The sequence below is a fragment of the Pristiophorus japonicus genome, chromosome 15 (genome assembly GCF_044704955.1).
Source record: "Pristiophorus japonicus isolate sPriJap1 chromosome 15, sPriJap1.hap1, whole genome shotgun sequence".
Lineage (NCBI taxonomy): Eukaryota > Metazoa > Chordata > Chondrichthyes > Pristiophoridae > Pristiophorus > Pristiophorus japonicus.
The window spans coordinates 140,100,832-140,113,073 of record NC_091991.1 but is presented as its reverse complement, the minus strand read 5'-3'; the positions used below and the strand labels follow the sequence as shown (position 1 = coordinate 140,113,073).

Sequence of the window (12,242 nt, the reverse complement as noted above, 5' to 3'; positions counted from 1 at the left end):
TGGCTGGGCAAAATCCGCTGGAACTGGGATGACATCCGAGTACTATCACATGTCGATGAGGCCTCATGTACCCAGGTTCTTAACAAATTGCTTTCCCTTTTTGAGCCAGGCATTGGAAACTTTTCTGGGGTGAAGGTGTGGATCCACTTGGTCCCAGAGGCACAACCCATTCACCACAAGGCGCAAGCGGTACCTCACATGATGAGGGAGAGAGTGGAAATCGAGCTGGACAGGCTGCAACGCGAGGGCGTCATCTCCCCAGTGGAATTCAGTGAGTGGGCCAGCCTGATTGTTCCAGTACTCAAAAGTGACGGCACGGTCAGGATTTACGGCAATTATAAAGTAACTATTAATCGTTTCTCGCTACAGGACCAATACCCGCTACCTAAGGCAGACGACCTATTTGCGACGCTGGCAGGAGGCAAGACGTTCACCAAACTCGACCTGACTTCGGCCTACATGACGCAGGAGCTGGAGGAGTCTTCGAAGGGCCTCATCTGCATCAACACGCACAAGGGGCTGTTCATCTACAACAGATGCCCGTTTGGAATTTGGTCGGCTGCAGCGATCTTCCAGAGAAACATGGAGATCCTACTCAAGTCGGTACCACGCACGGTGGTCTTTTAGAACGACATATTGGTCATGGGTCGGGACACCGCCGAGCACCTACAAAACCTGGAGGAGGTCCTCCAGCGACTGGATCGCGTAGGGCTGCGGCTGAAGAGGTCAAAATGCGTCTTCATGGCAACAGAAGTAGAGTTCTTGGGGAGAAAGATCACGGCGGACGGCATTCGGCCCACAGACGCCAAGACAGAGGCTATCAGGAATGCACCCAGGCCACAGAACATCATGGAGCTGCGGTCGTTCCTAGGACTCAACTATTTTGGTAACTTCCTACCGGGGTAAAGCACCCTTTTAGAGTCCCTACATGTGTTATTGCGCAAAGGTGAGAACTGGGTATTGGGAAAAAAACAAGTAATTGCTTTTGAGAAAGCAGAAACATTTTATGCTCCAATAAACTGCTTGTATTGTATAACCCGTGTAAAAGACTTGTGCTAGCATGTGACGCTTCGTCGTACAGAGTCGGGTGTGTATTACAACAAGCTAACGTTGCGGGGAAGTTGCAACCTGTCCCCTATGCTTCCAGGAGCTTGTCTAAGGCCGAGAGGGCCTACAGCATGATTGAGAAAGAGGCATTAGTGTGTGTGTGTTCAGGGTTAAGAAAATGCATCAGTGCCTGTTTGGCCTCAAATTTGAACTGGAAACCGATCACAAGCCCCCCATATCTCTGTTCACTGAAAACAAGGGGATAAATACTAATGCCTCAGCCCGCATACAAAGTTATATACTATACCATCCGTCACAGGCCAGGCACCGAGAACTGTGCGGATGCTCTCAGTCGGCTACCATTGCCCACCACGGGGGTGGAAATGGCGCAGCCTGCAAACTTGTTGATGGTGGCGCAGCCCGCAGACTTGTTGATGGTCATGGAAGCGTTTGAAAATGATAAATCACCTGTCACGACCCGCCAGATTAGGACTTGGACCAGCCAAGATCCTCAGCTGTCCCTAGTAAAAAACTGTGTACTGCATGGGAGCTGGGCCAGCATCCCCGTTGAAATGCAAGAGCCAATCAAGCCATTCCAGCGGCGAAAGGACGAGCTGTCCACTCAGGCAGACTGCCTGTTGTGGGGTAACCGCGTAGTGCTACCAAAAAAGGGCAGGGAGACGTTCATCTCGGAACTCCACACCCGGGTATAGTACTGATGAAAGCGATAGCCAGATCCCACGTGTGGTGGCCCGGTATCGACTCTAACTTAGAGTCCTTGCACGGCAATGCAGCATATGTGCTCAGTTGAGCAACTCGCCCAGAGAGGCACCACTAAGTTTGTGATCCTGGCCCTCCAGACCATGGTCGAGGATCCATGTCGACTATGCGGGCCGATTTCTCGGTAAAATGTTCCTGGTGGTGGTAGATGCTTTTTCAAAATGGATTGAATGCAAAATAATGTCGGCAAGCACCGCCACCGCCACCATTGAAAGCCTGAGGGCCATGTTTGCCACTCACGGCCTGCCTGACATACTAGTCAGTGACAACGGGCCATGTTTCACCAGTGCCGAATTTAAAGAATTCATGACCTGCAATGGGATCAAACATGTCACCTCGGCCCCGTTTAAACCAGCCTCCAATGGGCAGACAGAGCGGGCAGTACAAACAATCAAACAGAGCTTTAAAGGAGTCACAGAAGGCTCACTCCAAACCTGCCTGTCCCGAGTACTGCTCAGCTACCGCACGAGACCCCACTCACTCACAGGGGTGGCCCCGGCTGAGCTACGCATGAAAAGGACACTTAAAACCAGACTCTCGCTGGTTCATCCCAATCTGCATGATCAGGTAGAGAGCAGGCGGCAGCAACAAAATGTAAACGATGGTCGCGCGACTGTGTCACAGGAAATTGATCTGAATGACCCTGTATATGTGCTAAACTATTGACATGGTCCCAAGTGGATCGCGGGCACGGTGATAGCTAAAGAAGGAAGTAGGGTGTTTATAGTCAAACTAGAAAATGGACAAATTTGCAGAAAGCATCTGGACCAAATGAGGCTGCAGTTCACAGATTGCCCTGAACAACCCACAGCAGACACCATCTTTTTCGAACCTACAACACGCACCCAAAGGATCAACAACACCACCCCGAACCAGGAAATTGAACCCATCATATCCAACAGCCCAGCAAGGCCAGGCTTACCCAGCTGCCCTGCAGGGCCAACAACATGCCAGCCCAGTGAGGGCACAGCCAACACACCAGAACTGACATTTGTACTGAGGCAGTCCACCAGGGAAAGAAAGGCTCCCGACCGCCTCACATTGTAAATAGTTTTCACTATGACTTTGGGGGGGGGAGGGGGGGTGGGGGGAGTGATGTTGTGTATCTGTAAAGCATGTACTCCCATGTTCCGCCACCAGGGAACTCATCTCCTGAAGTCCCAAGGGATCCCAGCATCCCTTGGGAGCACTGTATATAAGCCGGCCCCTAAGGCCTGTTCCTCACTCTGTAGTGTCTTAATAAAGACTGAGGTCACTGTGACTTAAACCTCCCTGTGTGCAGCCTCATCTGTGTTAGGAACACAATACTTCCTAAAGTGTGATGCCCAGAATTGAACATATTACTCTATCTGAGGCCTAACCAGTCTTTTATAAAGGTTTGGCATAACTTTCTTGCTTTTGTATTCTATTTCCCTATTAATAAAGGCAAGGATCCCAATGTTTTAACAGCTTTCTCAGCTTGTCCTGCCAGCTTCATGGATTTGTGTACATGCACCCCCAGGTGTCTCTGTTCTTGCACCCCTTTTAAAATTGTAACATTTAGTTCATATTGCCTCTCCTCATTCATCCCAAAATGTGGCTTTCAGCCACATAGACCCTATTCTCTAGAACTCCTTCCCTAAACCCTTCCACTTGTCCACTTCCCTCTGTGCCATTACAAAATCTTCTTAAAACCCACATTTTCAACCAAGCTTTCAGTCACTTTCCTAATTTCTCCCCATGGATTGGTGTCCCTTTCTTCCATTGTCCTTTCTCCACTCTGTAAAGCACCTTCGGACCTTTTCTACATTAAAGCTGCTATAATTTCCATGAGCTCACCTGGATTTTGCTCGTACAACGGATGGTAACACTATCCTCAAATCAGCCCGGTAACAACATGCTGAGAATGTGCTCCAGAGATGGTGCTGGCAAAACTATTGCATGTACAATCTTTCAGTGAATCCAACAGTTAAGATGAATGTAGACAGCTCAAGCTCATAACAATACATTTAGATGAAGTTACAAAGTTTATTGAAAATTCTGTTTATTTTACATTGATCTCTATACTGCTATATAGTCACCCGTTGTCCAGTAAAGATGGTGATTGATGATGCCAAGCAGTGCAGCATCTGTATTGTTTCTGGTAGTTCAGTTATGAGGCTGGTAGGTGACTTTGTGGTAGTGCAGTATCTGAATAATCCATATTGTCTATTTGGCAGCTAGCTGGGTAACAGTATATCTATACAACCCCTGACAATAATAGTGAAGAAGAACACAAGAGCAGAGGAAACAGGGAATAGAATGTACCAATGGAATAAATACATTTATTTCACAACATGCAACATGTTTGACAGTACTGTAGCAATCTTTTAATAATGTATAAGGTGAATTTTAAAAGACAGATTTAGGACAGATATCAGTTTGCTCCTTTTCACACAGAGGGGCATTTTTTGACCAACAAAATTCAAAATGGGGAGAGATGTAAAATGGGCTGCAGATTCGTTATCACTTGCTTCATCATCATAGGCAGTCCCTCGAAATCGAGCAAGACTTGTTTCTACTCTAAAAGTGAGTTCTCAGATTGCTGTCCAATGTGGGAATTATAGTCTCTGTCACAGGTGGGGCAGACAGTGGTTGAAGGAAAGGGTGGGTGGGACTGGTTTGCCGCACGCTCCTTCCTCTCTCTGCGCTTGACTTCTGCATGCTCTTGGCGACGAGACTCAAGGTGCTCAACGCCCTCCCGGATGCTCTTCCTCCACTTAGGGTGGTCTTGGGGATGCTGCACTTTATCAAGGAGGCTTTGAGGGTATCCTTGAAATATTTCCTCTGCCCACCTGGGGCTCGCATGCCGTGTAGGAGTTCCGAGTAGAGCGCTTGCTTAGGGAGTCTCGTGTCAGGCATGTGGACGATGTGAAGCACCAATGTCAGTGTTCTCGCTCAGGCCACCTGTCTTACACTATCGCACAAAGTCAAAATCTACCCAAAGAGTTATCAATAGACTTTCAGACAGCACAGTGCAAGTGAAAACCCTGGGATTGGTTAAGAGACGGATAATGCAATGGAACAGACTGTAAGTTCTTTTTGGCAGATGAGTTGACAAGGGCCGAATGGCCTTCATCTGTTATCTTCTCATCTTGAGACTTCTTTCTCATGCACTGAATACAAATTAAAAATATTGATTTGGGATATATATTCATAAACACCAATATTTAGATCTTTGTAGCCACATTCAAACCTAAAGATAAAATTCACAACACTGCTGCCAATGGGTTTAGAATGCTTATAATTGATCTTTTAGACAAAACGCAGGATATTTTCATGGCAATTAACAGCCCATTTTAAACTGACCTGATTGATCTATGGCAGCTTTCATAGAAATAATCTGTTTGCTATTATTTCGTTATTAAATAAATGTTCGGTTCCCATTCACACTTATGTTATCTTCCTCTTCTAGGTTTCCTTGCACTATGTAGTATCCCGTGACCAAAAAACAGCAAGTTGTCTGTTGGTAACTCGCCAACAATATTGTACTGCACCCAGCCACTGTGAAGCATGTGCCAAGTGTGCACTTTCCAATTTTCACTCTTACTCTCTGGAACAATGCCTTGTCTCCTTATCTCAAACAACCTATGCGATTAAGAAATTAATGTATGAAGAACACTCTATTGCATTAGTATTTCAATATACTCCAAATCCAATCCATATATTCAAATTATTTTCTTTCAATTAACTTTAAATGCTTTTATATACCTATTTATCTAAACAATTTATAAAAATTATGTAACATAGCACTGAAGTACTTTAATATACCTTTATACAAGGGGGAAAAAAAAGACGGATTTATATAGTGCCTTTCATGACCTCAGGACAACACAAAGCACTTTACAGCTAATTAAGTACTTCTGAAGTGTAGTCACTGTTGTAATGTAGGAAATGCATCAGCCAATTTGCACTCAGCAAGCTCCCACAAACAGCAATGTGATAATCTGACCACACAATCTTTTTTTTTAAAGTGATGTTGGTTGAAACAAAGGGCAATTAAGCTTGATAGCTTTATTTAAGCAAATTAATGAAAACCATTCTAACTGGTGGGTTGGAGGAGTGCCTGTATAAAAATGTCCTGTCAAGAAATAGTCAACACGGGTTTAGAAGGGAAAGATCAGCAATCATTTTCAGAAAGCACACTCCTGGAGTGGAGTCTCGCCTGCCAGAGGCACATATCGGTAAACTGCATAAACACACCCCACAATCTCCCCTCTAAATACTTCACAAAGCTCCATGACTTCTCTGAGAACAGTACTGATAAAGTAGCCAATAGAATTTGCCACAATATAGTTTACCAAACTTTCAGAAAAGTTTTGATAAGGTCCTGCATGAATAATTACTAATGAAGCCAAAAGCTGAGGGAACCCAAGCTACAGTGTAGGACTGGATACGCTGATACGCTATAGATACATTTCAAAAGCAAAATACTATGGGATGCTGGAATCCGAAATAAAAACAGAAAATGCTAGGAAATACTCAGCAGGTCAGGCAGCATCTGTGGAGAGAGAAACAGAATTAACGTTTCAGGTCGATGACCCTTCGATAAATTTCATCTGTTTCAAATGCAGTCTTCACCACCCTTTGTGTGGTTTCCACGCGTTCGTTTAGTGAATCCTTCAGTAGCATGGCAGTGAAACAGAAAGAAGACACTGCTCCAAAGACAGAAACAATCAGTGGTGTGACTTTAAGCTTGACCTCAGCTATTGTACAGGCAACAGCGCTGAGGCCTAACAGTATTTTGATAAATGCTCGGGATAGTTTACCTGGCAACTGAATTTCAGTCTGCAGAACTGCCAAGGGTTTACCAGCTATGGCAGCCAATCTTTGCAAACACTTATCACGTAGATTTAGATGATGCCAGAGGTACACCAGTCCTGCAACCAGCAACCCAATACCAGTGGCAAAGGACAGGCCTGGAACCGGTACTGCTCCCACCGCTCCGGCAACTGTTGCAGTCATCCAAATTCTTTTCTCTAACATTTTTCTTTTCTGTTCTATAATCTTTGAAGTTACATTCGGGAGAGAGAGCAAGAAGGCAATCCTCTTTATATTTTGCAGATTGTTTCCAAGGGTGTCCTTCAGAACCGGGAAATCATATCTATTTTGGTGAAGACTTGAAATCAGAAAAAGAGCTGGTGCTGTGATTCCCACCTCTTCTAAGTTGCTGACACAGTCCATTCTGATTTTGTGTAATTCTTCCTTAAAAGCCGCATCTTCCGTTTCCAATGGAGGAAGGTCATTGTCAGCTTTAGACTGAACAAAATAGAACTGTTTGCCCTCCTGTTGAATCGCTTTGGCAAACTCCCCATCATTTCCTTTGAATCGACAGTCTGACACAATGATGAACAGGTCATATCGTTCAACAGTTACCATTTTTAGGTAATCGCTCAGTTGTAGATTACAAGAATCTATTCCTGGAAGATCCCAGAATTGGACATTAGGCAGAGTAGGATGGGGATATACGATTGGCTCATTACTGGTTTCTTCATTACCAACTCTTACCTCCTCACTTATCTCAAGACCTATCATAGCAGTGATAAAGGTGGATTTCCCTGAACCTATTTCACCTGTTACTGCAATATTAAGTTGTGCATTATCTAAGTCATCTAATTTATTCTTTATCTCTGGTATAACTGCTTCTAATCCACCAGTGTTGTAACTGGTTTTTAGTCGTTCAAGTTCTTCCATATTGAAGAATGTAAGAGACGCAATCATTGGATCTCTAAAAAGAAAAGAAATATTTAAATAATACACAGTGCATTCAGTTTCATAAACTATCTTACTAACTCTTAAATAGATCTTGACTATTAAGGATAGCATCAACATAAATGGAATACACCCTACCATGTAATGTGTAGGGAATTATACCCCAGCAAGGCTCTATTCCTGTGGCCAAGTCCGCACAGATGGATAAGCTCCCTGTCTTACCACTCAGCATTGTAGCACATGCTATATTTGAATATCTATTCAAAATGAAGGGGACTAGTGTAATGAGCAGATATCTAATAAATCAGAGGGCTGATTCAGCATTCCTGCGTGCTGTGTGAAAAGGTGCCCAATTGGCACAGAAAGTGCGCTGAATTGAAAGGGCAGGTTACATGCCAATTTCTTTCTGGCCTGCAATTTATAGAATCGCACAGAAGGAGGCCATTCAGCCCATCATGCCTGTGCTGGCTCTTTGAAAGAGCTGTCCAAGTTAATCCCACACCTAGCTTTTTCCTCATAACCCTGAAAATTAGTCCTCTTCAAGTCGAATTGTCTTTTGAACATTCCTATGGAATCAAATTCCAACATTCTTTCAGGTAGTGCGCTCCAGATCATAACAACCCTCTGTGAAGAAATTTCTCCTCATTTCCCATCTAGATCTTTTGCCAATTATTTTAAATCTATGACCTCTGGTTACCCAGCTTACCAGAGTTTCTCTCTATTTTCTCCATCAAAAGCCTTCATAATTTTGAATACCTCTATTTGGTCACGTTCTCTGCTCTAAGAAGAACAATCTCTCCACATCTCTCTCTCACTCATCCCTGGTATCATCCTCTATACCCTCTCCAGAGCCTTGACAGTTTTCAGAAAGTGTGGTACCCAGAATTATACACAATGCTCTCGATTAGGCCTAATCAGAGATTTGTAAAAGTTTAGCGTGACTTCCTTGTTTTTGTACTTGGCAAGTGAGCCCCAGGTGGGCAGAGGAAAGTTACTTGATAAAATGCAACATCCCCACTGACACCTGGGAATCCCTGGCCCAAGACCGCCCTAAGTAGAGGAAGAGCATTTGGGAGGGCGTTGAGAAGCTCGAGTCTTGTCGCCGAGAGCATGCAGAAACCAAGCGCAGACAGCGGAAGGAGCGTGCGGCAAACCAGACTCTCCACCCACCCTTTCCTTCAACCACTGTCTGTCCCACCTGTGATAGAGACTGTAATTCCCGTATTGGACTGTACAGTCACCTGAGAACTCACTTTTAGAGTGGAAGCAAGTCTTCCTCGATTTCGAGGGACTGCCTATGATGATGATGATTCAATGCCCCTATTTACAAAGCCAAGTTTTCCATAAGCTTTCTTAATCACCTTCTCAACTTGCTCTACCATCTTCAAAAATTTGTGAATAAGCACCCCCAGGTCCCTCTGTTCTTGCACCCCTCTCAAAATGATTATACTGCGTCTCCATGCTGGTTCTCTAAATTCAGTGCTCTTCTAACTTTACTGAGCTGAAGTGTTGGCTCCCATTTTATGCACAAGCTTCATTGCAGTGCCAGATGTAATGCACAAATATAAATGAACATTTAGCATAATACAACAGTATTTCTGTAGAGTTTGCTTTTCAACCTCCTCTGTGCTCATTTGGAATGGAAGCCAGGGAAGTTCCATGAACACATGAGCCTTTAAATAACTTTCTTTTGGCAATGTTTACTGTATAGTTTTTGTGCAATGTGTTTCATATATGACATAATTCAATATTAACCAGATTTTTGGAAGCTATTTAACTCCTTAAGCTTGCTTTTTCAAGTGCCTCAGATACATTATTACATGGCTGAAGTACAGCAAGATGACAGAAGACATGCCAGGGAGATCAGCAGGCCCCAGCCCAGTAGGCACAGCTACCTACCAATAGTTCAAGACAACTACTTCTGTTTGCTGCATATCAGCAGGGTGAAACATTGCCATCTGCTGCAAGGGTACCTGCAGCTAACTTGCAACATCGGGACAGCACTACCCACAGATGGCACTGCCCTGAATTGTTATACCTATATCCCAGTGCCACTTTCATATCAGGTACATATATGGATCAAAAAGGTGACTGATGCATTGGTGAGCATGGCCAGCATTTTTATCATCTTTTCCTCTAAACAGTATGACATGGCTACTACCCATTATCAGCAAGTGACTGCCGTGCACCCAATCTGAAGCTCTTGGAAGATATGAGTATGGTTATGTTTCAATTGTACATTGCACCTCGACAATGTGCTCTGCTGAGGTGCTCCTTATACATGAGATGCAATAAAGGAGCTGTAAATGTACATGAGGACTTGGCAAGGCCGAGCACTGAATGTGGAGCAGGTTGACAGGCTACACTTGGTAGTATGCACCATGGTAACATTGTATAATGTTTCCTTTCTAGATTTGACATTTTCCCTCACATCTGTTTCCATGTCCTGCAGCGTTCAGATTGACTACCACCTCCTTCTGTCAAGCGTAGTGCACTGCTGTCTGGTGGGAAGTGGGCCATTGAGTTCCAAATATGGCAATCCTCATCACCCTCACAGCAGAATATCCATTTCACCAGCCAAAGACAGATTCAGATTCAGGGCCAGCACCGCTCCACCATTCACTCAAAGACTCCATTGTGTGCCTCAACTTTCCTTTCACGCTAATCAGTCATTTTTCCCCACCTCATCCTATAGAACCACTGCAAAGTTTGAAAACACAAGTGATCCTTTAAAAAGACGCCAATAGTTTTATCCTCATGCATGAGGCTACTTACCTTTAAGCACACATTGTTATCATTCTGAACAGCAGTTTGAGAGCTGCATTCTCCTGATCTGATATTTATTAATGACCCAGAAAATGTACAAGAAATGGAAGTTGTAGGAACCCTCCAGGAGATCCGTAAGGCACTGAATTATTATGACAAGGTTATTGGACACTGGGAAGGTACCAATATTTTGGAATCAGTCTAACATGGTGTCCATGCTCAGAAAGGGTGATAGAACCGATACAGGCAACCACAGACCATTCGTCTTACATCCATTCAGTGTAAAACAATGGGAACCAATTATCAAGAGTAAATCTGAGGATCATCTGTTTAACCGAGTTAACAGCATTCAGCGTGAATTCATAAGAACATAAGAAATAGGAACAGGCCATTTGGCCCCTCGAGCCTGCTCCGCCATTCAATAAGATCATGGCTGATCTGATCATGGACTCAGCTCCACTTCCCTGTCCGCTCTCCATAACCCTTTACTCCCTTATCGCTCAAAAATCTGTCTCGCTCCGCCTTAAATATATTCAATGACCCAGTGTCCACAGCTATCTGGGGCAGAGAATTCCATAGATTTACAACACTTTGACAGAAGAAATTTCTCATCTCAGTTTTAAATGGGCGGCCCCTTATTCTGAGACTATGTCCCCGAGTTTTAGTTTACCCTATGACTGGAAATATCCTCTCTGTATCCACCTTGTCGAGCCCCCTCATTATCTTATATGTTTCAATAAGATAACCTCTCATTCTTCTGAACTCCAATGTGTATAGGTCCAACCTACTCAACCTACCGTCAAAGGTCAATCCCGTCATAAGAACATAAGAGCATAAGAAATAGGAACAGGAGTAGGCCATACGGCCCCTCAAGCCTGCTCGGCCATTCAATAAATCATGGTTGATCTGATCATGGACTCAGCTCCACTTCCCTGCCCGCTCCCCATAACCCCTTATCGCCTTATCGTTTAAGAAACTGTCTATTTCTGTCTTAAATTTATTCAATGTCCCAGCTTCCACAGCTCTCTGAGGCAGTGAATTCCACAGATTTACAACCCTCAGAGAAGAAATTTCTCATCTCTGTTTTAAATTGGCAGCCCCTTAGTCTAAGATCGTGCCCTCTAGTTCTAGTCTCCCCCATCAGTGGAAACATTCTCTCTGCATCCACCTTGTCATGCCCCCTCATAATCTTACCTATATCGATAACATCACCTCTCATTCTTCTGAATTCCAATGAGTAGAGGTCCAACCTACTCAAACTTTCCTCATCAGTCAACCCCCTCATCTCCGGCATCAACCTAGTGAACCTTCTCTGAACTGCCTCCAAAGTAAGTATATCCTTTCGTAAATATGGAAACCAAAACTGCACACAGTATTCCAGATGTGGCCTCACCAATACCCTGTATAGCTGTAGCAAGACTTTCCTGCTTTTATACTCCATCCCCTTCACGGTGGGGCGGGCAATAATCAAGGGAATAATGGAGGCATGTGAAAAAGGAACGGCAGTAATCATGGGGGATTTTAACCTACATATTGATTGGTCAAATCAAATCGCACGGGGTAGCCTGGAGGAGGAATTCATAGAATGCATACGGGATTCTTTCTTAGAACTGTATGTTACAGAACTTACTAGGGAGCAAGCTATCTTAGATCTGGTCCTGTGTAGTGAGACAGGAATAATAAACAATCTCCTAGTAAAAGATCCTCTCGGAATAAGTGATCACAGTATGGTTGAATTTGTAATACAGATTGAGGGTGAGGAAGTAGTGTCTCAAACGAGCGTACTATGCTTAAACAAAGGGGACTACAGTGGGATGAGGGCAGAGTTGGCTAAAGTAGACTTGGAACACAGACTAAACAGTGGCACAATTGAGGAACAGTGGAGGACTTTTAAGGAGCTCTTTCATAGTGCTCAACAA

At 44.1% G+C, this 12,242-nt stretch overlaps 1 protein-coding gene across 1 annotated transcript; it reads right to left on the bottom strand.

The window, feature by feature from the left end:
• Positions 1-4,660: 4,660 nt before the first annotated feature.
• On the bottom strand, positions 4,661-7,617 carry LOC139225887 (interferon-inducible GTPase 5-like). Its single transcript, XM_070856752.1, has 2 exons — positions 6,615-7,617; positions 4,661-4,961 (listed from the first exon to the last, which is right to left on the bottom strand). Exons 1-2 carry the CDS (start codon positions 7,564-7,566, stop codon positions 4,936-4,938), a joined length of 978 nt encoding a protein of 325 aa, XP_070712853.1. The 5' UTR covers positions 7,567-7,617; the 3' UTR covers positions 4,661-4,935.
• Between the last annotated feature and the right edge of the window lie 4,625 nt (positions 7,618-12,242).

Excerpts from the sequence above, each read along its gene's own strand:
- LOC139225887 (XM_070856752.1), bottom strand. The coding sequence starts at position 7,566 with ATGATTGCGTCTCTTACATTCTTCAATATGGAAGAACTTGAACGACTA. Across the intron at positions 4,962-6,614 it reads GACTGAAATTCAGTTGCCAG|TGCATGAGAAAGAAGTCTCA; the intron begins GTAAACTATCCC and ends ATTTGTATTCAG.